The 26692-nt window shown below is 41.4% G+C and overlaps 1 protein-coding gene across 3 annotated transcripts in view; it reads left to right on the top strand.

Moving 5' to 3' along the window:
- GLT1D1 (glycosyltransferase 1 domain containing 1) overlaps positions 1–26692 on the top strand; it is a 126650-nt gene that overhangs the window by 55481 nt on the left and 44477 nt on the right. For all 3 annotated transcript variants that reach the window (XM_069557589.1, XM_069557588.1, XM_069557590.1), the window contains exons 6-8: positions 2549–2605; positions 18490–18585; positions 19649–19698. In XM_069557589.1, coding sequence (XP_069413690.1) covers positions 2549–2605; positions 18490–18585; positions 19649–19698 — 203 coding nt within the window. The remainder of the gene's footprint in view (positions 1–2548; positions 2606–18489; positions 18586–19648; positions 19699–26692) is intronic.

The raw sequence follows: 26692 nt of genomic DNA, 5'->3' as shown, positions 1-26692 counted from the left end.
GGTTGGATCTCCTTGCAGTCCAAGGGACTCTCAAGAGTCTTCTCCAACACCACAGTTCAAAAGCATCAATTCTTTGGCGCTCAGCCTTCTTCACAGTCCAACTCTCACATCCATACATGACTACTGGAAAAACCATAGCCTTGACTAGATGGACCTTTGTTGGCAAAGTAACATCTCTGCTTTTCAATATGCTATCTATGTTGGTCATAACTTTCCTTCCAAGGAGTAAGCATCTTTTAATTTCATGGCTGCAATCACCATCTGCAATGATCTTGGAGCCCAAAAAAATAAAGTCTGACACTGTTTCCACTGTTTCCCCATCTATTTCCCATGAAGTGATGGGATCAGATGATCTTCATTTTCTGAATGTTGAGCTTTAAGCCAACTTTTTCACTCTCCACTTTCACTTTCATCAAGAGGCTTTTTTAGTTCTTCTTCACTTTCTGCCATAAGGGTGGTGTCATCTGCATATCTGAGGTTATTGATATTTCTCTTGGCAATCTTGATTCTAGCTTGTGCTTCATCCAGCCCAGCGTTTCTCATGATGTACTCTGCATATAAGTTAAATAAGCAGGGTGACAATATACAGCCTTGATGTACTCCTTTTCCTATTTGGAACCAGTCTGTTGTTCCATGTCCAGTTCTAACTGTTGCTTCCTGACCTGCATATAAGTTTCTCAACAGGCAGGTCAGGTGGTCTGATATTCCCATCTCTTTCAGAATTTTCCACAGACCTCTCCTAAACACACCTAGTAAAACACTGACCCACACAATAGAAATCAGGGAATCAATAGTTCCAGGAAGAACACAGCTTAATCCAAGCTGAGACTATAACCAATGCTGAGCCCAGGGTCACAAGTTCAGTTCCACATTATACACATCACATTATTGTTATTGTTGTCGTAGTTCGTTCGCTAAGTCCTGGCCGACTCTTTGTGACCCCATGGGCTGCAGCATGCCACGATTCCCTGTCCTTCATCATCTTCCAGAGTTACACATTTCATTGTCATGGTATAAATGCAGTAGTGGTGTCAGGGATGATTTCAGCAGCAGAATCACTCATCAGATACACTTTTTGTCAGAGCTCCTGTTTAAAAATGATGCGCTGACTCAGTGTGTATAAAAGGAGTGTGTCTGTGTCAGGGCAGGCCTGGAGTTGAAGCTCCCGTTCCTCCTCCATGGCCCCTGGTTTATAGCCACAGAAGATGGTGGTGCAGCAGGAAACACACGGGCTTTGATGTACCACGTGGGTTTGGACCCAGCCTCTAACACCTACACACTGAGTCATTTTGGATCCGATTAACCTCAGTGAACCTCGGTTTCCAGCCGGATAAACTGGAGGAATCAACCTGCTTAATGAAGCTTAAGGGTTTCCAGGAGGGCATGGAATATACCCACCCAGACTCTGTGCCAGGGCCAGCATGGGGTGGGCACCCCTTAACTAGCTACTCTTTGTTTAGGCAGTGTGAATGGCCAACTTAGAGGTGTCTTGGAGAGGTGGTTCAACAATGTCATTTATACTCCATAAATTTTTAAATCTTTTCTACTCTCAAGATAAATTGTTAAATGTTGCCTCTGGACTTTCAGACATTTTAGTGTTCATTTTTACAGAGCATTTTAAATGAAAATCTGTCTGAAGAAGTGACACAGCTAGCAGGCAGTCATGTATGGTTTAGACGGATGAGATGAGGAATTTTAAGTACAGATATAATTTCTGTGTAATTTTTAAAAATATAATTTTATTCATTTATTTTTGGCTGTGCTGGGTCTTCTTTGCCGCGAGGTCTTTTCTCTAGTTGTAGCAAGTTGGGGCTACTCTCTAGTTGCATTGCACAGGGTTCCCATTGTGGTAGCTGCTCTTGTTGCGGAGCACAGGCTCTAGGGCGAGAGGGCTCCAGTAGTTGCAGCCCCCGGGCTCTAGAGCACAGGCTGAGGCTCAACAGTTGTGGCACACGGGCTTAGTTGCTCCACGGTGCGTGGGATCTTATTGGACCAGGGATCAAACTCATGTCTCCTGCACTGGCAGACGGATTGTTCACCACTGAACCACCAGGGAAGCCCTGATAATTTCTTTTAGAGTTTAGTTGGTAGTGGTTTGGATACTTGTTACCTAAGTGAATTTTTTTTAGGAACTCAAGCTTTCTGTGATCTGGAGACAGTTTGACCCAGGAATGGGTGGTGGGGTTGAAAGAACGTATCTTTTCTCCTTGGGAGCTGTGGGCTCATTTTATTTTATTTTTAATTTATTTTTAATTGTTTTTTTGCCACACCATGCAGCATGCAGGATCTTAGTTCCCCTACCAGGGATCAAACCTGTGCCCCCTGCAGTGGAAGCATGGTGTTCTAACCACTGGAGCACCAGGGAAATCCCTCATAGGCTCATTTTAAACCTAAGGGGCTTGGAGAGATTAGTGGGAATTCAGTGAAGCCCTCAGAACTTTAATTCTGTGTGAGAGCCGAGTGTGACAGTTTTTAAAATGTCAACACAAGATAACCGTCTATGTTTCAACAACATGAACTTTCCTCTGTCCTCTTTCTTTTGACCCAGGAATTGCAACAGTGCCGAACACCGCCTTTAACTGGAATACTTTTCTTCAGTGTTCAGGTAAGAGATGAGATCTTCCAGTACGACTTTTACACGTGCATCTTGTCAATGCATCAGTTTCTTGCTAGGTTCACGTGGTTTTGAAGAAGGAGCTGTCAGAGTCAAAGAAACTGCGTGAAACAGCAGGAAGGGGCAAGGCACAGTTAGAACAAGCTTTGTTTCTCTCCATCAGTGGTCTCATCCCCATGAACCTGGGGATGCAGGTGGAATGCAAGAGGAAGAATAACACCAGCCTTTCTGATGCTGCTCTTGGGACAACCCCTCAGATGTTTAGCATCGTGTGACAGCTGTTCTTATTAAGGATGCTGACCTCCTGTGTTCATTTGATGTATCTTTATTAGGTACACACATAGTAAGTCACCACGATAAAAAATTTTTGAAAAGGATATCATATTGAGAAACAAAATTTTAAACCACTTGAAATCTCAGCACCCAAAAGGAACTGCTATTAGTGTTTTGATTTATCTTTTTAAAAAATTTTATTTAGTTTTCAATTGAAGGATAATTGCTTTACAGAATTTTATTTTCTGCCAAATATTGATGTATCTTTCTCAACAGTTTTATATACATATTAATGCTTTTCATAAATTTATGTATAATGCCAATATTGTGTGCTGTGTACTAAATTGCTTCAATCATGTCTGTCTCTTTGCAACCCTATGAACTGTAGCCCTCCAGGCTTCTTAATCCATGGGATTCTCCAGGCAAGAATACTGGAGTGGGTTGCCATGCCCTCCTCAATATCAATGTTATAGCTGTATTAATGTATTATATATTTAATACATTAATATATATTAATGTATTAATATCATTATTATATATTATGATATCATCATATATTAGATATATAAAGATGTGATATTTATTATACATGCATAATTATGTGTGATATCTATATTATTTATATTGATAATATATGAATTATATACAATGTAGATATGGTTTTATATTTTAATGTTTAAATAATACATGTGTACAAATAACCCTATATATAATGATTTTTAAAGACAAAAGTGCAGTCAAGCTATGTTTACTGCTCTAACATGCTGTATTCATTGTGTTAATAACAATACGCTCTAACTTACTCTTTCTTAAAAGCTTCTGAACTAAAGTAATATTTACATGGAATGAGATATAGACTTCTCATGTAGAATTAGATGATGTCTGACAAATGTATACATACCCTAATCCAGACAGATCACCATTCCATGACTCAAGAAAGTTCCCTCTTGTGCTTTTCCGTATTTAATTCCCATCCTTCTATAAAGGACTCTATTCCAGTTTCAATCACTCTCAGTTAGTTTTGCCTAGTCTTAAACTTCTTCTCAGTGGAATCATACAGTAAATACTGTTCATGTCTGGCATCTTTTTTGCTCAACATAATGTTTTCGAGATTCATCCATCTTGTAGGATGATGTATCTGTAGTTCTTCCTTTTTTATTGTTGAGTCGTATTCCACTGTCCATTGTATGGATCTGTCGCAATTTGTTTCTCCATTCTCCTATTGATGGACTTTTGGGTGGGCTTCCCTGATAGCTCAGTTGGTAAAGAGTCTGCCTGCAATGCAGGGGACCCTGGTTTGACTCCTAGGTCAGGAAGATCCCCTGGAGAAGGGACAGGCTACCCACTCCAGTATTCTTGGGCTCCCCTTGTGGCTCAGCTGGTAAAGAATCCACCTGCAATGTGGGAAACCTGGGTTTGATCGCTGGGTTGGGAAGATCCCTTGGAGAAGGGAAAGCCTACCCACTCCAGTATTCTGGCCTGGAGAATTAAATTAAATTAAATACTAAATTAAATTCTAGTCCATGGGGTTGCAAAGAGTCGGACATAACTGAGTGACTTTCACTTTCTTTCACTTTGGCTTGTTTTCCATTTTTAGCTGTTATAAATAAAACCACTCCCTGCATGTTTGTACAAGAAATCTGGTGACCTTTGTTGGGATTTCTCTTGGATAAAGCCTGCAAATTCAATAGCTTGAGTATAGGGTGGATACATGCTTAACTTTATAAAAGAACAGTCAAACACTTTTTGAAAGTGTTTTATACTTTACACTCTCAAAACTATTTTACACTTCCACAGACACTGGTGAGAGATCTAGTTATGGCACATCCTTGCCAACAATTGGGGTTTTCAGACTATTCAATTGTAGTTATCCTAGGTGATCATGAATTGGTATCTGACTACGGTGTTGGCCATTCATGTGTCTTCTTTGGTGAGATGTCTAGCCAAGACTTTTGCCCAAATTTTTTAGCGTGTTGTTTTTTAATTCTCAATCTGCAGATAGTTTCTTAATTTATTTATTGTTGTTGTTTTGGATGAAAGCTCTCTCTCTATATATATACATATATTTTTAATGTTGACAGATTTGTCTTTTTTTTTTCGGTTGTGCTGGGTCTTGGTTGCTGTAAGGGGGCTTTCTCTAGTTACTGCAAGCGGAGGCTACTCTAGTTGCAGTGAGCAGGCTTCTCATTGTGGTGGCTTCTCTTGTTGTGGAGCACAGGCTCTAGGTGTGCAGGCTTAGTAGTTGTGGCACACGGCCTTAGTTGCTCCGCAGCTTGTATAATCTTCCTGGACTAGGGGTTGAACCCACGCCCCCTGCATTGACAGGTGATTTCTTAACCATTGGACCACGAGGGAAGCACATGGGTACAAGCTTTCTGTCAGAAAAGATTGTGATACATAGATTGTGAATATTTTCTTTCATTCTCTGGTTTACCTTTTTGTGTTCTTAACCATGTCTTTTGAAGAGCAGAGGTTTTAAATTTTGTTGAAGTCTAGCTCAACAATTTTTTCTTTAATGGTTAGTCTTTTGGAGTCCTATCCAAGAAATCTGCTTACTCTAAGGTCAAAAAAAATTTTTCCTTATTTTCTTCTCCAGAAGTCTTAGCTTTTCCATTAGGATTGTAATCCTTCTGAAATTAATTTTTGTGTTATGGTAGGAGGCAGGGATTGAAATTCATTTTTTTCCTATAAATTCCAATATCACTGAAAATGCTTTTCAGTGAATTGCTCTAGTCCCTTCGCTGAGAATCAGTTTACTGTATGTGTTCCTTTTATGTACCTGTATGTTGTTGTTAGTGGCTCAGTTGTGTCCAACTCTTTGTGAGCCCATGGACTACAGCCCACCAGGCTCCTCTGTCATTGGAATTCTCCATGCAAAATACTGGAGTGGGTTGCCTTTCTCTTCTCCAGTGTATCTGTATATACCCACTCTGACGTCAGCATCGTGCTGTCTTGTTGCTATAGATTTATGGCACGTCTAGAAATCAGGCAGTGTTAGGCTATGACTTGTTTCAGAATTGTTTTAGCTCTTCTAGGTTTTTTGCATACCCATATAAAAATTTTAAAATCATCTTGTCAGTTTCTATAAAATCTTGTTGCACTGAATCTACAGATCATTTTAGAAAGATTTGATATCTTAGCAATTCAGTTCAGTCCCTCAGTCGTGTCTGACTCTTTGCGAACCCATGAACCACAGCACGCCAGGCCTCCCTGTCCATCACCAACTCCCGGAGTCCACCCAAACCCATGTCCATTGAGTTGGTGATACCATCCAGCCATCTCATCCTCTGTTGTCCCCTTCTCCTCCGGCCCTCAATTTTTCCCAGCACCAGGGTCTTTTCCAATGAGTCAGCTCTTCGCATCAGGTGGCCAAAGTGTTGGAGTTTCAGCCGCAACATCAGTCCTTCCAATGAACACCCAGGACTGATCTCCTTTAGGATGGACTGGTTGGATCTCCTTGCAGTCCAAGGGACTCTCAAGAGTCTTCTCCAACACCACAGTTCAAAACCATCAATTCTTCGGCACTCAGCTTTCTTTATAGTCCAACTCTCACATCCATACATGACCACTGGAAAAACCATAGCCTTAACTAGATGGACCTTTGTTGGCAAAGTAATGTCTCTGCTTTTTAATATGCTGTCTAGGTTGGTCATAACTTTCCTTCCAAGGAGTAAGTGTCTTTTAATTTCATGGCTGCATTCGCCATCTATGGTGATTTTGGAGCTCAGAAAAACAAAATCAGCCACTGTTTCCACTGTTTCCCCATCTATCTGCTATGAAGTGGTGGGACTGGATGCCATGATCTTTGTTTTCTGAATGTTGAGCTTTTTTTTTTTTTTTTTTTAATTTTAGTTTTTTATTTTTTAAATTTTACAATCTTTAATTCTTACATGCATTCCCAAACATGAACCCCCCTCCCACCTCCCTCCCCATAACATCTTTCTGGGTCATCCCCATGCACCAGCCCCAAGCATGCTGCATCCTGCGTCAGACATAGACTGGCGATTCAATTCACATGATAGTATACATGTTAGAATGTCATTCTCCCAAATCATCCCACCCTCTCCCTCTCCCTCTGAGTCCAAAAGTCCGTTATACACATCTGTGTCTCTTTCCCTGTCTTGCATACAGGGTCATCATTGCCACCTTCCTAAATTCCATATATATGTGTTAGTATACTGTATTGGTGTTTTTCTTTCTGGCTTACTTCACTCTGTATAATCGGCTCCAGTTTCATCCATCTCATCAGAACTGATTCAAATGAATTCTTTTTAACGGCTGAGTAATACTCCATTGTGTATATGTACCAAAGCTTTCTTATCCATTCATCTGCTGATGGACATCTAGGTTGTTTCCATGTCCTGGCTATTATAAACAGTGCTGCGATGAACATTGGGGTACATGTGTCTCTTTCAATTATGGTTTCCTCGGTGTGTATGCCCAGAAGTGGGATTGCTGGGTCATAAGGTAGTTCTAAAAGAAGAAGTAAAACTGTCACTGTTTGCAGATGACATGATCCTCTACATGGAAAACCCTAAAGACTCCACCAGAAAATTACTAGAGCTAATCAATGAATATAGTAAAGTTGCAGGATATAAAATCAACACACAGAAATCCCTTGCATTCCTATACACGAATAATGAGAAAGTAGAAAAATAAATTAAGGAAACAATTCCATTCACCATTGCAACGAAAAGAATAAAATACTTAGGAATATATCTACCTAAAGAAACTAAAGACCTATATATAGAAAACTATAAAACACTGATGAAAGAAATCAAAGAGGACACTAATAGATGGAGAAATATACCATGTTCATGGATTGGAAGAATCAATATAGTGAAAATGAGTATACTACCCAAAGCAATTTACAAATTCAATGCAATCCCTGTCAAGCTACCAGCCACATTTTTCACAGAACTAGAACAAATAATTTCAAGATTTGTATGGAAATACAAAAAACCTCGAATAGCCAAAGCAATCTTGAGAAAGAAGAATGGAACGGGAGGAATCAACTTGCCTGACTTCAGGCTCTACTACAAAGCCACAGTCATCAAGACAGTATGGTACTGGCACAAAGACAGACATATAGATCAATGGAACAAAATAGAAAGCCCAGAGATAAATCCACACACATATGGACACCTTATCTTTGACAAAGGAGGCAAGAATATACAATGGAGTAAAGACAATCTCTTTAACAAGTGGTGCTGGGAAAACTGGTCAACCACTTGTAAAAGAATGAAACTAGATCACTTTCTAACACCGCACACAAAAATAAACTCAAAATGGATTAAAGATCTAAATGTAAGATCAGAAACTATAAAACTCCTAGAGGAGAACATAGGCAAAACACTCTCAGACATAAATCACAGCAGGATCCTCTATGATCCACCTCCCAGAATTCTGGAAATAAAAGCAAAAATAAACAAATGGGATCTAATTAAAATTAAAAGCTTCTGCACAACAAAGGAAACTATAAGCAAGGTGAAAAGACAGCCTTCTGAATGGGAGAAAATAATAGCAAATGAAGCAACTGACAAACAACTAATCTCAAAAATATACAAGCAACTTATGCAGCTCAATTCCAGAAAAATAAACGACCCAATCAAAAAATGGGCCAAAGAACTAAATAGACATTTCTCCAAAGAAGACATACGGATGGCTAACAAACACATGAAAAGATGCTCAACATCACTCATTATTAGAGAAATGCAAATCAAAACCACAATGAATGTTGAGCTTTAAGCCAACTTTTTCACTCTCCTCTTTCACTTTCATCAGGAGACTCTTTAGTTCTTCAGTTTCTGCCGTAAGGATGGTGTCATCTGCATACCTGAGGTTATTGATATTTCTCCCGGCAATCTTGATTCCAGCTTGTGGTTCATCCAGCCCAGTGTTTCTCATGATGTACTCTGCATAGAAGTTAAATAAGCAGGGTGACAATATACAGCCTTGACGTACTCCTTTCCCTATTTGGAGTCTGTTGTTCCATGTTCAGTTCTAACTTGCTTCCTGACCTGCTTACAGGTTTCTCAAAAGGCAGGTCAGGTGGTCTGGTATGCCCATCTCTTACTGAATTTCCCACAGTTTGTTGTGATCCACACAGTCAAAGGCTTTGGCATAGTCAACAAAGCAGAAATAGATGTTTTTCTGGAACTCTCTTGCTTTTTCCATGATCCAGTGGATGTTGGCAATTTGATCTCTGGTTCCTCTGCCTTTCCTAAAACCAGCTTGAACATCTGGAAGTTCACGGTTCACGTATTGCTGAAGCCTGGCTTGGAGAATTTGTCTTAAAACCTCTGAACATGAATATCTTTCCATTTGCTTGGGTCTTATTTATCTTCATAATGGTTTGTAAAGAAACATTATGGTTTCTTTCATGTCTTTTAAAAATATTTGTAAGGATTTTATTATTTTTGATGTATTATGAAGATTTTTTTATTTCAGTTTTGAATTTTAGTTGTTGCTAGTATATAGAGGTACATTTGATTTTTGTACATTGACATTATATCTTGAAATCTTATTATTTATTGATTCTAATTACATCATGTTCTTAATTCCTTTTTTGTATTTAAAATACTATAAATGTATCCTAACAATCCTTTTTGTTGGACATTTAGATTTTTATTACTTATTTATTTATTAAGTCATTTTATTTATTATTTTTATTTTTGGTTGCCCTGGGTCTTTGTTGCTGCACGAGGGCTTTCTCTAGTTGCAGTGAATGGAGGCTACTCTTCATTGTGGTGCACGAGCCTCCCATTGCGGCGGTTTCTCTTGCTGCGGAACACAGGCTCTAGGCACACAGCCTTCAGTAGTGTCAGCACTTAGGCCCTAGAGTGTGGGCTCAACAGTTGTGGAGCACGAGCTTTAGCTGTTCCATAGCATATGGAGTCTTCTCAGACCAGAGATAGAACCCATGACCCCTGCGTTGGCAGGCAGATTCTTAACTACTGTACCACCAGGGAAGTCCAGGGCATTTAGATTTTTTAAAACCTTTTTGATATGCAGTGATTGCCCAGGTCCAGCCCGGGTGGATCCAGGGAATTCGTGTCTTTGGAAATAACTTAATTACAGATAGAGAGGGATTAGAAGATTAGCAGAGAAAAAGAGGCTGAATAACTTGGTTCACCTGGAATAGCATCCATGCTCCAGATGGGAATTCAGCCAGAAAAACAGGGAGCAAGAAAGAAACGACATGGGGGAATCAGTCTTTCTGGAAACCGATCCGATTTCTTTATTTTTGGGTTTGCTTATATACCTTTTGTTACATATAGGGATGAATACAGAGTCACGCGGGGGTCAGCAGTCCTGACCTTTATCAAAATCAGGTGCTTCACATAAAAAGGTCTTAGGGATTTTATGATTCTTTCTTTCTGATAACCAAAAACTTATTTTTTCCAAGGGTGTTTTTTCTTAAACCAGGCACCACCCTCCAAATAAAGTTACATTCCTATAGGGTGAGGGTGTAGTGAATTACAATCAAGAAAGGAATTTATTTAACCCAAGGTTAACATGATTAATCTTAAAGGTTAATACTTATTTTTCCTATATGCTTAAAGGTTAATACTTATTTCTCCTATATGATAGTTATATTCATTATAAGGGCAGGGAACATGGAGATTTAGCAGCAAACATCAGCCCAACAAATGAAAATCCTTTCACCAATGTTCCCCTTAAGATCTATTTAGTCTTAAGATAGTGATAAAGTTACATTTTTACATAGCAAGGACACAGTGATTTATAACAAAGTACAGTGATCTATTACAAAAGAGAAAATTCATTAACTCAAAAAGTCTAGTATTGCTAACCTTAAAAACTACTATATTTCCTTTTCTATATTCCAAATACATTGATTAATATATTCCCAGGTGCCTAAGGATATGGAGGCCTGGCGGCAATCATTGACTCAACAAGAAGAAAAATCCCTATACTAATTAAGATTCTCAAAATACTCCAAAACTCTCTGTGCTGTTTATGGTTAAGAGGTAGTAAACAATCATGTGCATGTATGGATAATCTTGTCACACAAGGTAGTCTGTCAGCAGAGAGGTTTGACCTGAGACGTCTTTGTCCCACCCAGGGGAGGGAATTAGCAGCAATTATTGACACAACAAATGAAAAACCCTTCACCAATATAATTCCTAACCAACCCACTATACTAACAATTTCCAACTCCCCAAAAGAATTTGCCTTTAGTAAGTCTAAAACATCTCATGCCTCTCAGGTTGGGAGGCTGTAAACAATCACGTGTGGCCGGACACACCTATACAGCCGGGCTAGATAACCTTCAGAGGAGTCTGTAAGCTGAAACACTCTTGTCACGCCCAGGAATTTTTATTGCCTTGGAGCTGCACGTTTACTCCTTCTCCGAGAGAAACGGTTATGGGGGAGAGCCCCCCGTAAAGTCAGAGGTGTAGGTGAGAGCATAAAACAGACTCTGGTTTTGGGGTTAGATGCTCGGGAACAGGGGGTTTCCTGAGGCTTGATCACGCCTTTGCGTATGCCAAGCCTCGCTCCTCATGACCTTTGCCATGGAAGTGCTAGGATTTTAATCTTCATGTGTCTGCCCAAATGTTTTCTTAGGAGCAATTCCTAGAGAAAGAATTGCTGGATTAGATTATGCATTTAACCAGAGCTTTCATACATTTTGTGTGATGGTCCCTTGGAGAGATGCCATCAGGATGCGTGTCCATGAGTGAAGCTCTGAGAGTTCCATTTTCCCTACGTATGGTGCCATTGTGTTTTTTGTGCTTGGTATGATCAAAGGATAATCATGGTATTTAAGCAAAATCTTATTGTACAGGATCTTTAAGTGTAGAAGTTAAGTTGTCCACAGATGAAGCCCATAAGCGTAAGCTGCTTGAGATTATAACTGCCTTACAGGCTTATCAGCCCAGTAATTCTGATCAAGGTGCTAGAATAGCTATCTAACAGTCTATCTAGAATCTCAGCAAGGACTTCCCTGGTGGTCTAAATGTCAAGAATCCACCCTCCAATGCAGGGGACATGGGTTCAATCCCTGGTCAGGGAACTAAGATCCCACATGACGCAGGGAAACCAAGCCCACTACGCCCACGTGCCACAACTAGAGAAGCTGGTGCATTGCAACCAAGACCCAAGGCAGCCACGAAATTAAAAAAGAAAATATAGAATTATTTCAGGAAATGCAATTTGAAGCCTAGGGATTCATCTCTTTTAACTTGAAATGCTTCTCCTTAAAGACAACAATGCAAGGGTATCTTTAGAGGGAGCTGAAGTTGCAGGTCCTGCTATAAATGTCAGAGAAGAGCATGAAAATGCAAAATCAGTGCCCTAATCACCGCAAACAGGAAGACACCCCAGGCCTGCTTTTGCTCCAGAAACTTCAAACAGAACCTCCATCACGTACTCCAATCCCTTCCCTTGCATTCCATTCCCTTGAAAAGAAGAAATTTTCAAGCATTTGATGAGAAATAATTTTCCAAGTGTTTTACATCAATCTCGGCTACAATGGCAGAGCTGCTGTCAGCATTACAAATGAACCCATGCAGTCCAATTGCTTTATCATGTCAGGAAGTGTAAGCCGTTATTCAGAACCTGGGGGCCTGTTTTAAATCGCCTGCTGTAAGGTTATTCCATCATCTGTATATCACAGGTCACCGTTGCAGGGTAACTAAGATTCATAATTTCCAAAAGAGGGTGATTTGTCATCCAGTTCTGTAGCCTGATGTTTGCTTGTTTCATCAGTCTTACTGTTGAGTGATTAACGAAACAGCCAGGAGATTTTAAATACTCCTTAGACAACATTCCCTCTGGAGACCTGCTCGGCTGCAGTCCATTCTTAATGTGTGCAATTAGAAGGTGTAAATGTATTCAGAATAGATGGGCTTAGGGGAGCTGTGGTTGTGGCTGCGGGAGCTGACTGTTGGATAATGGCTTCAGGATAAGATGGAGAACTCAGCAGCAACTCTGGGTTTTATGATCAGATGTCTGTTCTCATTTGTATGGTCGTTCATCTTTGTCAGTTCTGCAGTTCAGACTCCAGAGACGGACCATCTTTCTCACCCATCTTCTGTCTTAACGCTGTCCTCTGGAGAATTCGAAATCTGTGATGGTGTTTTGTCACTTCCACCCTGAGACAGTGAAAACAGAAGTTACAGTGAGCGACTTCTCTGGTGGTCCAATGATAAGGGCACTACACTTCCACTGCAGGGGCCATGGGTTCGATTCCTGGTCGGGGATCTAAGATCCCGTGTGTGCTGCAGTGCTGCCATTAAAAAAAGGTTGTAATGAAGTGATGAAGACTGTTAGTGATCAGTTACTCACCTTCTGGATTCCTATGAATTGTTAACCTTAAAATCAAAGTTGTGTTTTTTTTTTTAAACTCTTTATTCTATATGGGAGTGTAGCCGATAACAATGTTGTGATAGTTTCAGATGGACACCTAAAGGACTCAGCCATACATATACATGTATCCATTCTCCCCCAAACTCCCCTCTCATCCAGGCTGACATATAACATTGAGCAGAGTTTCCTGTGCTATACAATAGGTCCTTGTTAGTTATCCATTTTAAATATAGCAGTGTGTACATATCCATCCTAAACTTTCCATCTCTTCCTCCCATTCTTCCCTACTGGCCACCACAGGTTTCTTCACTAAGTCCGTGAATCTGTTTCTGTTTTGTAAATAAGTTCATTTGTGCCATTTCTTTTCAGATTCCTCACATATAGGATACCGAATTTCTCCTTCTCTGACTTACTTCACTCAGTATGGATGGGTTGGGAAGGGTCTTAATGAATACTTGGTTTAAATAGGTAGATAGCTAATTAATCCCCAGGGTTTATAGTCACCTTCTTAAACATCTGATGTCAATTTTAGGATACATTCTCCTTTAAGGTACACCTTAGGTTTGCTGAGAATGTTCAGTTATATTTCTAAATCTCCTTTGTTTAAAACATTAAATCAGTTTTATGCCAACCAGATTTCATGTTCAAACAGGTCAACTAGGAACAAATAAAGAATAAAATAGATTAAAGGCACTAAAGAAAGTAAAATGTTAGTTGCTTAGTTGTGTCCAACTCTGCTACCCCCATGGACTGTAGCCTGCCAGGCTCCTCTGTCCATGGGATTCTCCAGGCAAGAATACTGGTGTGGGTTGCCATTCCCTTCTCCAGTGATCTTTCCAACCCAGGGCTTGAAACCAGGTCTCCTGAATTACAGTCAGATTATTTACTGTCTGAGCCACTAGGAAAGCCCAAAAAGGCACCAAGTGGCATTGTTACAATTTTTTCACGTGATAGTCACCATAGCACTTCTGATCCAGAGGTATGTGTTTAGACATCAAGTTAGTGACCTGGTCTTTGAGTTTTCAGGTATGTCTTAAATGTTGTTATGGTTCTATCATCCATGATTTTTGCTTTTATTTTTGTTTATTTGTTTGGCTGCACCTGGTCTTAGATGCAGCATGTGGGATCTTTGATCTTAGTTGCACCATGCAGCTTAGTTGCAGCATGTGGGATCTAGTTCTTTGACTAGGGATTGAACCCAGGCCCCTCTGCACTGGGTGTGCAGTCTTAACCACTGGACCACTGGGGAAGTTCTAATTTTTGTTTTTAAATACCAGTAACTAATGCATGTAGAGTAATGGTGCCTTGAAGGTCATCAATCCTGAAACTGTAAAACTTAAACTTGACCTGGCCACACCTTCTTGGGTTTTATTCTCACTTTATTTTTATTTTCGTTGTTTATTTGATTTTCTCTCTCCTTTAAAACTCAGTATTCCTATATGGATACTCTAACATGCCAACTCAGATGGTCATATTTTCCTTCCTCAGGCTCCTCTGAGGAAAACTCACTTGTTTTTCAGATGGAAAATTCCTGTTATTAGATCTCTTTTTGCATTCACAGCCCCCCAAAACAGATTTTTCAACTTAACATTCACTAAGTCTGATCACTCAGCAGAAGTTCTTGAATTTTTTTCTCCCTATAATAACAAGAAAAAAAAAAACACCCCAACAAAACAAGAGCTGCTGGAATAGAAAGCAGCAAAGAAAGTGACTTTAAGAAGGATTGGGTTTCTGTTCTGGAACAAACTTAGAAGACTTGAGTGCGGTGTTTAGTCTGTCGCGACCGATATGGTGTCAGACCGTGAAAATGACACATTTTGTTTACAAGATAAAAATACCATTCTCTAGGAAATGGTAATGTCGGAAAGACACGTAAATGGGTGTTTAAAGGATGAGTTCAAACCTTGGTTCATGTGAATCCTGGATCTTAGAGGAAAAGTCAAGAGAAGAAAAATAAGTTTCATGTTAAAATGAGGAGATGAAATCCACTGAAAAGTTTAGGTGGGTCTGTGCCTGACCTCCAAACCTCTACAGGCCAGTCTGTTTTGTTCTTTTTTAAAATCTGAGAATGAACATAGTACATTTCCCCAGGAGAGGCTGAAATGGAATTACTCCAGATTGATGCGCTCCCGAGGTGGGCCTGAGACCTTGGTTGTTTGATCAGGATTTTTGAACTTCATTTCCTGAAAATGGTATTGGTATATCTGAAAAATGCACATAAGCTCTCAAACCCAGGTGCTGTCTCTGCATTTAATTTAAAATTTGTTTCTAAAAAATTCCTAAAATAAGACAAAGCATTTGGTTCTTTGTTTGATCCTGTTCTAATGTCCTTTTCTAAATTCCTGTGACATTTAATCTCCAGCCCATGAAGAAGTGGGGGGAGAGAAGCAAGGGGATATGGGATTAACTCTGTCTCCTTCTGGAGTCTAGTAGGTCGGGGAGGCAAAGGGCAAGGAGGATCTCAAACTCAGTTTAGTGAGTTGGGTACCAGCACTTTTAAAAAATGAAGTGAAATGGAATAGAAAATATCAGAGTGCCTGGTATGTAATATGTCTAAATTATTCTTTGAGACCATACTGTGTATGTGTATATCTGTGTGTCTGTGTGTGTAAACAGTTATATCTCATGTGTGCAGGGTGGCAATATAAGTCACAAAACATTCTAAAGATCAATGTTACTGATTATGGATTATTTTCTTACAAGGTTGACTTCCCTAGGGACCCTGGGGTACAGATACGTCGAAGATCACTTTTTTTCAGGGGTCTTCCGAACCTGCTTTTCTTAAGAGGTTTAAGGGTTTTCTAAGAGAACATCTGAATCTCAACATTTCAGTTAAGATTTTCTCCAGAGCTAGTTATGCATTATTATTATTAGCTTTTATGATTGTGTCAGAGTGCTCTCAATGTATCTTATTATATTTATTCTAATTATGTTACTAAAAAAAGCACAGAAGAGGGATTTCCCTGGCAGTCCAGTGGTTAAGACTCTATACTTCCAATGAAGGGAAAGCGAGTTCAATCTCTAGTTGGCTAACTAAGACCCCACATGCTTTAAGGCATGACCAAAAGATTAAAAAAAAGAGAAAAAAGTCACAGAGGAAATGAACTTGTTTCCACTGAGAATTCGATGAATGAGGGGACTTCTCTGGCAATCTAGTGGTTAGGACTCGGTGCTTCCATGGCAGGGGACACAAATTTAGTCCTGGTTGGAGAGACCCCAGCCATATCCACATACCCATACCATACCCGACCATACCCACATACCCACATACCATGCAGTGTGGTCAACAAAACAAAACAAAACCAGAAGAGTGCAACAAAAAGAGAACTGATGAATGAAATGAAATGTATGAATGAACACGTTCTCCATGCGTGGTTTTATGTCCAGTTACATGCATTTGCAAATGATGAAGTTTTAGGTTCACTTGGGTTAATGATATTAATACAGTCTGTTGACCCTGTGATATGGCTGTGTAACAAACCACCTCAGATATGATGACTTAAAATAACCACAATGTATTTTGTTATGATTTTGTGGGTCGGTGGTTTAGACTTGGGGCTTTCCTGGTGGCTAAGATGGTAAAGAATCTGCCTGCAGTGCAAGAGACCTGGGTTTGATCCCTGGGTTGGGAAGATCCCCTGGAGGAGGGCATGGCAACCCACTCCAGTATACTTGTCTGGAAAATCCCATGAATGGAGGAGCCTGGTGGGCTACAATCCAAGGAGTCGCAAAGAGTTGGACACACGACTGAGCGACTTCACTTTCACTTTCTTTTCACTTTCCAATATTCTTGCCTGGAGAATTCTATGGACAGAGGAACCTGGAGGGCCACAGTCCATAGGGTCTCAAAGAGTCAGACATGACTGAAACGACTTAGCACACACGCACAGTTTGGACTTGGCTCATCTCTGCTTCCTCTGTGTGTATTGGGCTCGCTTGTGAGTTAGACTGAGGCCTGAAAGGTCCTGCATGAGTGTCTGAGTCTCTCTCCTCCAAGTATACTCGTAAGGAGGCAGCCCAGCCTGACTACGAGGCAGTGGTGTCCCAATGGGTGGGGGCTTCCCAGGTGGCTCGGTGGGTAAAACATCTGCCTGCAATATAGGAAATGCAGGTTCAGTTCTTGGGTCGGGAAGATCCCCTGGAGGAGGGCCTGGCAACCTGCTCTAGGATTCTAGCCTGGAGAATACCATGGACAAGAGGAGCCTAGAGGGCTACAGTCTCTAAGGTCACAAATTTGACACAACTGAAGCGACTTAACATGCAGGCTCACGTGTCCCAACGGGTGAGGGCACTGGACACCAGCCTTCAAGACCAAGACTTGGGAATCACTTCCACTTGCTCTGTTATTTTTAAAATGTTATTTCATTTGGCTGCACTGAGTCTTAGTTGCAAAATGTGGAATCTAGTTCCCTGACCAGGGATCAAATCCCGACCTCCTGTACTGGGAGCTCAGTCTTAGCCACTGGACCACTAGGGAAGTCCCCTCTTGCTGTGTAATTAATGCAAGTCACCAGGTGAGCCCAGTATCTAGGGGTGGGAAAATGGGTTCCACCTTTTGTTGAAAGGGACCACAAAGAATGTGTTTTACTTGTGTGTGTGTGTGTGTGTGTGTGTGTGCTCAGTTGTATTCGACTCTGTGGCCCCATGGACTGTTGCCCTAGGAGCCTGGCGGGCTACAGTTCATGGCATTTTCCAGGCAAGAATACTGGAGTGGGTAGCCATTCCCTTCTCCAGAGAATCTTCCTAACCCAGGGATCAAACCCAGGTCTCTTAAGTCTTCTGCACTGGCAGGCTGGTTCTTTACCACTAGCACCACCTGGGAAGCCCCAGTCTTACATGATAGCTTTCAAATGGCAAACCAAAACATTTCTCTATCCAGGGGTGTGTATATGTACTAATATATGAACTTAAGAGGACATTCCTATATAAACCATTTTTCTAGTTTCATAAAGAAGACATTCTTCTTCACTGGGATTTCACTGAAATATTTTCTATGACTGATGGCTGACATTTCAGTAATAACTGAGTAAGTTCTCTTTTGCCCCCTCCCCCTGCATTGCAGTGGGAAGTACTTGTATGTTTATTAGGCCAGGCTCAGCTCAGGTTGAGCCATCAGAACTGTTAGTTCATGCAGTGAAATGAAAATTAAGGTTTGGTATGGGCACAGCTGGCTGAAAGTTCAGAACCGAACAGTCTTTGACCTTTCATCGTCATCAGGTCATGGAGCTGCGTTCTCTCCTTTGAATATACCCTGAACTCTTCTGTTGCAGAGATTAACCAAAGTGCTGACAATCTACACGTGTTTCTCCTGATCTGTGGACTCAGACAAGTGAAAGGCCCTCTCTATTTGGTGGATGCATTCTCCGGTATGTGTTCTTGGGTGACCCTTTGCCTGCGGGATTCCACTGGGGTAATATTGTTAACATTTGTCACTAAGCTGTGTCTGACTCTTTGTGACCCCAGGGACTGCAGCCCGCCAGGCTCCTCTGTCCATGGGATTCTCCAGATGAGAATTCTGGAGTGAGTTTGTCATTTCCTCCTCCAGGGGATCTTCCTGACCCAGGGATCAAACCCACATCTCCTGCATCACCATGCAATAGTTACCATCTAAACCATGACATGATTCTGTTCAAAATCACTTAGAGTAAAATCCAGAATCTCTGATTAGACCTGTGAGTCCAGCATGATTTCTTCCTCCCTGCAACTGATCTCAAACAACTTGAGATTTCTCTTTTTTTTTTTTTTGCCCACCAGCAGAACTGTTTCTAGACTGTTGCTTTGGAAACAACCAGAAAAATAATCACACCGTGTAGTCATTTCAGTTGTTTTTTGCTTTCCTGTAACCTCAGCTTCTGTTTTGCTGTTGTTGTTTAGTCGCCCAGTCATGTCTGACTTTTTTGCAATCACATGGGTTCCTATAGCCCACCAGGCTCCTCTGTCCATGGGATTTCCCAGTCAAGAATACTGGAGTGGGTTCCCATTTCTTTTCTCCAAAGGATCTTCTCAGCTTCTGAGAAAATCATAAAAAATAGCCAATAATGATAAGCCTAAAATAATTTTACCTGGAAATAATTTACACAGGCCGATTTGTATCATACATTTGGCGTTTTGTTGCCCTGCTTGAGTTTGTCTATAGACTCCAGTGGATACTAAAGTCCATATTGAGTTATGATGGCATATGCATCCTCACTACCTAATAAATTAGATATCTGAATAATATGTGATGGTCTAGAAAAAAAATTTATCCTTTAAACCATAAAATGTCCAGTACTTACATTTCAAATAATTGTAAGTTGACTAATATGGAAGCAAAAATGATATAAAAGAATTTATATTGTAGCACAGTTAATACTGAACTGACTTATGTTTTCAGCCGTAACTTAAAACCATTCTAAAAGTCTTTTTTTTTTTTTCTTTTTTCTCCCCAAGAATGGCATCAAGAAGAGGCCAACGTTTACATGGTTATTGTTGGTCCTGAAGTAAGTTGATTTGCTGTGAGCCTTGATCTCATTTCTATTTTCCTCCATTCTTTTTAGACATTTTGTAAAATTAGTTGCTTTTCTTACCCATATTTGATTTCTTTCTTAAGCAAATAAAGCCTGTTTGCCTTCTAAAAAATGAACACCAGATCAAGGTTAGAGATGATGGTGCTTTATAAGTCTTTACAATTAAGTTAATGCTACAAAGGGTAAGTAATGGATTCTCTCAGGACTAGAGGCATATAAAGAAAGTTTGTCTAAGTCGGCATATAAGATAGATGTTACATGTGGTCCAGATCATCTTTGAAACTCATTGAAAGTGCTCAACAGACTTGGAGCTATTTACCCTAGCACTGGATTAGGTAATTGACATGCAGTTAGAAGCCAAGTAGGGTGGAGAATAAGAATCTATAAGCACGAGAAATAAAGTCTTCACTGGGGGATGTACTTGGCTGACCGTGGCCATCGTCTGGGGAACAGAGGTCAGTGGAAGGGCTTGGGGGTGCTGCCTCTCATCTCCTGGGACTCTGGACACCCCCGCTCCCCTTTGGCAGATCTGGAGGAAGCAGGTGATCTGTTATGGAGTCGATTCTTTTTTTTTCAGTTGTTACCAAGGCTGTGCTTTTTTTGTTGTTTTATTTTACCTTTGGTTAAGCTGATCTTTGTTGAGCTGTTCTTTTCTGCAGGGACCTTCTCTAGTTACTGTGAACAGGGGCTACTCTCTAGTTGTGGTGCGAGGGCTTCTCACTGCGGTGGCTTCCTTTGTGGCAGAGCACAGGCTTAGTTGCCTCGTGAAATGTGGGATCTTAGTTCTCGGACCAGGGATTGAACTCACATCCCCTGTGTTGGCAGGCGCACTCCCAACCACTGGACCACCAGAGAGGTCCCTGCCTCCGCAGAGTCAATTCTAAGCGCTCAGGACTCAGAGAGTCTGGGTGGCAACATTGGTCATCTCGTGAAAACAAAGGTTGATTGGCTGTGTCCAAGCAGTTTAGGAAACAGAACTCTCATCCCGCCAGTTGGGATGTAACCCTGTAGTAAGGATGTCTCGTTTTCTCTTCATGGGGTGTCTGTATCAGGGCTGCGTCTTCTGTTCCCATGAATGGCATCTCCCACTGCCTTTCCCTTCTGCCTAGCAGGCTGAGTCTGGGCATGTTAAGTGCATTCGTGACATCCTTTTTCTATCCTGTCATTTCTCATCTTGTCAGTTTACTAGTTCCCTAGGGACCCATGAGGTATGCAGTGGAAATGGCAGGCTTTTCTCAGTATTCTAAAGACCTCTGGAATACTACATTTACCTGGAGAAAGGCCCCCTAGCCTAAAACATACACCAAGAGCTAGAATTTGTGGGGCCACACTGGTTGCCACATGGAAGATGAATCACCCCACCTTCCATGTTGTTTCTTTGTATAAGAGGCACTCACATATAAACACCTGCACACACATACACACATCACACACAGGCTCAGGGCCAGCCTTTAGATGGTTAGCAAGATAATTTCCAATGCACTAATGAATGTTAAGTCACATAGTGGCAAAGCTATTACTATTATTATTATTTTATTTCTCTTATGTCCTTCTGTTTGAGCAGCATGAATGAAAAGGTTTTAATTTGATACTGAGATTCTTGCTAACCAAGAGAGAAGGCTGCAAGCTTAGAGCCGTGGCAGCAGCAGCTATCTTGAAAGAATTTAGTAATGTGGCTTTCCTTTTCACTGCTTTTGTTTTTCTGGTTTGATTCCATTTATGATGCATGATACTGGTTTTCCAACTCTGAAAATTTCCTTTAAAAATCAGTTGATTAAAAAAATGAATTGATTTCACAAAAGTATTAAATAAACAATAGTAGAGAGGGGGCACAGATGTGATGAATTGCAAAAGTACACAAATAGCCAGTTTGGGAAACAGTTTTTATGAAGACTCAGTGTGCCTGGGAGATGCAGGTTTGAACCCTGGATCAGGAAGATCCTCTGGAGGAGGAAACGGCAGCCCATTCTGGTATTCTTGCCTGAAAAAAAATCTCCTGGATAGAGGAGCCTGGTGGGCTACAGTCCTTGGGGTTGCAAAGAGTTGGACATGATTGAGCACATGTGCACACGCACGCACACACACAGTGTATCTGGAGGCAGAAATACCAGAAGGACAATACTTGGTGGAGAAAAATGTTCACAAACAACTCTGGCCTAATGACGACCTGACTTCTCTGTTTGGCTTTTTCTGTCACGCTTCCTTTTAAGGAAGCCTGGAGAGAGGTGGCAAACTTCAAAGTATAGCACTAAACATGTGCCAGAAACGCTTTTCCAGGAACATAGAGACCGAGGCAGCATTGTAGCTGGTACTGGAGTCAGAGAAGAGGGAGCGGCTAGGGCACATGTTGTTCCCTGCATCTGTTAGCACCTTCCTGTTCAACTCACCTGCCTATGAGACAGGGACGCCATTGGTTTCATAGAGACTTTCTAAGTCATGGTCTCTTAGAAGAGGCACTTCTTTTGTTTTTGCTTTCTTGTGGCCGTGTCAGGTTTGACACGGGGCTTTGTTATGGCGCTGGGACTCTCAAGTTGTAGTACAGGGCCAAGTAGTTGTAATGAGAGGGCTTAGTTGCTCCGAGGCACGTGGGATCTCAACCGGTATCAAACCCACGTCCTCTGTATTGGAAGGCAGATTCTTAACCGCTGGACCACCAGGGAAGCCCCAGTTGTTTTTATTTTCTAAACAATTAGGAAGGCTTTTCTATCCCCAGGGGAAAGAACCATATTTTCCCATTTGTTTTTGAAGCATTCAAGCTTCCCTCTAACTTTAGTTGGCCTACTTTTGAAAGAACAGTGATTGTAAAAAATGTGTTTCCTTCCTCCTAATTTCACTGCAAAGAAATTACACTCTCGGGCTCTGGGTTGGGAGGCAGTAGGGGAGGGTGGAGACTGTGGCAAACTGTGGCATGACTGACTGGGAGCATGATTCAGCCACAGCAGGATTTGCATCTAGAGATGCAGGCTCCCTTGTCAACCTTCCAAGAGAAGTCACAGCCCAGAGGCCTTTTTATTCCTTTTGAAAAAAATGTATGTATGCGTGTGTGAAATTTTTAAGTGCTCGCAACTAGCTAGACAAACATTCATACGCGTCCACACTCTTTCTCTCTCTCTTTGCCTTGTCGGTCCTACAAAATGCATCTCTGTATTTTCATTCTTTTTTTAGAAGTTGTATTTATTTATTTATTTTGATCACATGAGTCTTCTTTGCTTCATATGGGCTTTCTCTAGTTGCAGCAAGCAGAGGCTACTCTCTTGTTGCAGAGCATGGACCCTAGGCCTGAGGGCTCAGTAGTTGTGACTTGGGGGCTCAGTTGCCTTGCGGCATGTGGAATCCTTCTGAACCAGGGATGGACTCCGTGTCCCCTGCATTGGCCTGTGGATGCTTAACCACTGGACCACCAGGGAAGTCCCTGTATTTCCTTTTTTTGTAACTTCCAGAGGGAGGCAGTGACTTTGACTATGACTTTGCCTGATGAGAATCAGGAAACAGATGGTGACTTGAGCTGGCCGAGACAAAGAAGGTTTACGGGGACCCTGGGAAAGTCGTGTCTTGGGAAGCTTTAGTGCTGCCACAATTTCTAGTGGAATTTCTCCTTTCCCCTTTTCTCCTCCCCTTTTCCAAGCTCGTCTAATACATCTCTGACATACCTGAGGATGTATTTCTTCCTGAGCCAATGCAGGTCCAGAACAAGTCTCGTAGAATGCCCCAGCCCTGAGGCCCCTGGAGCTCCCTTCTGAAGCTGCATCTTCAGCCACTGACTTAGTTTGTGTGGGTGGAGCCAGGAAAGCAAAGCAGCAAGGGAATAAAAGAGAAAGAGGAGCCTGGAAAGGGAGCTCTTGAGTGAAGGGCTGTGAAGGGTTATGAGCTGAGAGTTACTGGTCCTTAAGTTCATTGCCATGAATTAGTAATAATTCTCAAGCACTTATTCCACAAGGCGCTCCACTATCTGTGATTAAAAACCCTCTAGGAAACGGAGGAAGGCATCTTGGGTTGCAAATTTGCCACTTGGAAAAACCAGTTGTAAGCATCTGGCACTGTGCCAGGGCGCTACTCAGTCTAGAGATTTCCTGGGATCTGCTCACTTCTCCTCCACCGACCAGAGAAACTGGATCTTCCAAATCTAACTCTGCCTCCGGGGATGTGGCTGCCTTCTCAGGCTTGCACAGACCTGAATGCAGAAGTGAGCATTTGGGACCTGATTCCTGTTTCTTTGTCTTGGTCCATATGGGTGGCTATAACCATGTACCGCAGACGAGGTGGCTAAGAAACAACAAATTTATTTCTGACGTTCTGGAGGCTTTGAGTCCAAGGTGAAAGTGCCAGCTGGGTCATTTTCTTCTGAGGGTACTCTTCATCTATTTTTTTCCTTCAGTTTTTGGCTAGACTGGATCTTCATTGCTGCATGCAGACTTTCTCTAGTTTCAGCAGGCAGAGGCTACTCTCTAGTTGCAGTGCCCAGGTTTCTCACTGTGGTGGCTTTGCTTGTTGCAGAGCGTTCTCAAGGGAGGGCTCAGTAGTTGTGGTGCATAGGCTTAGCTGTTGAGGCATGTGGAATCTTCCCAGACCAGGGATCGAACCCACGTCCCCTGCCATTGGCAGGCGAATTCTTTACCACTGGACCATCTAGGAAGTCCAGAATGCTCTTCCTTGCTTGCTGAGTCCTCGGAGCTCTCCAGGATCTTTTATCAGAACGCCAGTCCCATTCATGAGGGTTCCTGCATCACTTCCCAAAGATCTACGCTCCCAAATATCATCACCTTGGGGATTAAGATTTCAGTGTGTGAATTTTAAGGGGGACACAAACATTCAGCCCCTAGCAATATCCCCACCTTCTAATGGGTCTTTATCAAATCTAAAGAGAATCAGTAGCCACCATCACAAACACCTTAGTGTTGTCTTAGTAGACAGAATAATTTGAGTTTCTGAAATACTAAGGCAGCACTGAATATGATTAGTCACAAATTCAAACCACTTGTTTCCTTCTTGGCTCCCTCTTCCCTACAAAAGTTTTCTTTTCTTTTTTTTGGTTACACTGCCCGATTTGTGAGATCTCAGTTCCTCAACCAGGGATTGAACCTGAACCCCTAACAATGAAAATGCAGACCACCAGTGAGTTCCTCAGAAGATATAAAACCAATATATTGATATGTAGACATACATTTCATATCCTCCAATAATTCAGATAAACTAGTATCTGTTAAGTGTTATATGTTTCTTTGCTTTCTCTCCATAACCAGTGGTATGCTGATCAGTGTTGAACAACTGGTTCTGTTGGGATGGGCAAGGTGGTAAACCCTATTTTTTAAAAAAATCTTTTTGATGTGGACCATTTTTAAAGTCTTTATTAAACCTCTTGCAGTATTACTTCTGTTTTATGTTCTTTGGGGTTTTTTTTTAAGCTCCCTGACCAGGATTGAACCTGCACCCTCTGTATTGGAAAGCGAAGTCTTAACCATTGGACCAACAGGGAAATCCCAAGCCCTATTTTATAAAAGCCCTATTTGCCTATGTCCGTAGAAAGGTTTTCCCATGGCCAGTTTCAAATTACCAGTCAGCAAGGAAAGCCAACTCCAGCACATTTTACATGGTGACCCACCACACACACCAGAAACAAGCTTAATTAAATAATCCTCTTACTTCATGTATTTCGCACACTCTGATATTTCTTTAAAAACCTGTTCCATGCCTCTGCTTTGATATTTCATGTCATTAAAACAGTGCCTATTTTTATTCCAAGATTGATTTCATGATGTGCTCCATGATTCAAAGTTTGGAAAACACTGACTTGGGCCACTCTGGATGGTTGTGTGTTTGTGTATGTGTGTGTGTGGCCCCTAGACATACTCCCTCTTGAAAGCCAATGCGTTGGCTGCTTCCTTAACGAGATTCCCTCCCCGGATTGTGGCCTGGCTTCGACATGCTTCTCTTGACCACTCAACTTAAACAAGCTCTTCCCTATTATCCTTACAAGATTTCTAGGCATCTATCAGTTTTCAGTGTCAAGAATTCAATTTAACACCACTTTTGAATACAGAAGTAGGAGGAGACTAAAAGCGTTTTACACTTGACATTGAATCTTTGCTACAATGTTATGGGTTAATACACTGATCTTTTGGAAATGAATTTGAGAAGTGGGTCAGAGGTCAAATCTTGGGACACATTGCAATTCATCTTTTAACCATTATCTCTTAGAGCGGATTAAACACCCAAGTACTACAATTATTTTTGACATCTGATGTGAATACACTCTTCTTCAATTCATTTTTTTTTTCTTTGTTAACTGCTAAGCTCAATGACTGAATAAACACTTTAAGTCTAAATTGCACCCTTTAGGAGGACTGTAGCCTTTCTGGGTCATGTGCAGGGCTTCTTAGAACAAAATTGCATTGACTCGGTTAGTGAATATGTCTTGAGAAAGAGCTCAGTCTGTTTTTAGGGTGTGCTCACAGTGCATACAGCAGTGATTCCTGCTCTCTTTGTCCGTGTCTCTGCATGCAGCGTGGTCAGATAGGAGATCCCAGTGAAGAAGCTACACAGCTCAGCCTGTGCCCCTGAGCTGCAGCCTCAGACCAACTTCAGTGCAAGGACATGTATTAGGAGATGATAAGAGCTTCTAAGAGAATTGTTGGGGAGGCTGAAGACCAGGTTTGACTGCATCCATTTCTTAGTCTCTGGGTCTTTCCCTTCAAGGTCCATGGTCTGCCGTGGGTTACCTCTGCCATTTTGTAAGGAGAGGACCAGGCACCTAATTCCACTTCCATCAGACCACACCCAGGGGGCAGAAGTGAGAAGATGCACAGGGGAAGCAGAAGAGGTAAAATGGAAGCCAAATATTCAAAGCAGAAAAGTGATGATCATGGCATATGCAAATTACCAATTTGTTTGTATGAACGATCAGACAAGAACCAAATACTTTTGTAGGTCACTTAATGGATATCAATGTGGCCCTTATGTTTAGTCCCAG

This window comes from Ovis canadensis, chromosome 17 (assembly GCF_042477335.2).
Source record: "Ovis canadensis isolate MfBH-ARS-UI-01 breed Bighorn chromosome 17, ARS-UI_OviCan_v2, whole genome shotgun sequence".
Classification (NCBI taxonomy): Eukaryota; Metazoa; Chordata; class Mammalia; order Artiodactyla; family Bovidae; genus Ovis; species Ovis canadensis.
This window is presented reverse-complemented; position numbering and strand designations above follow the sequence as displayed.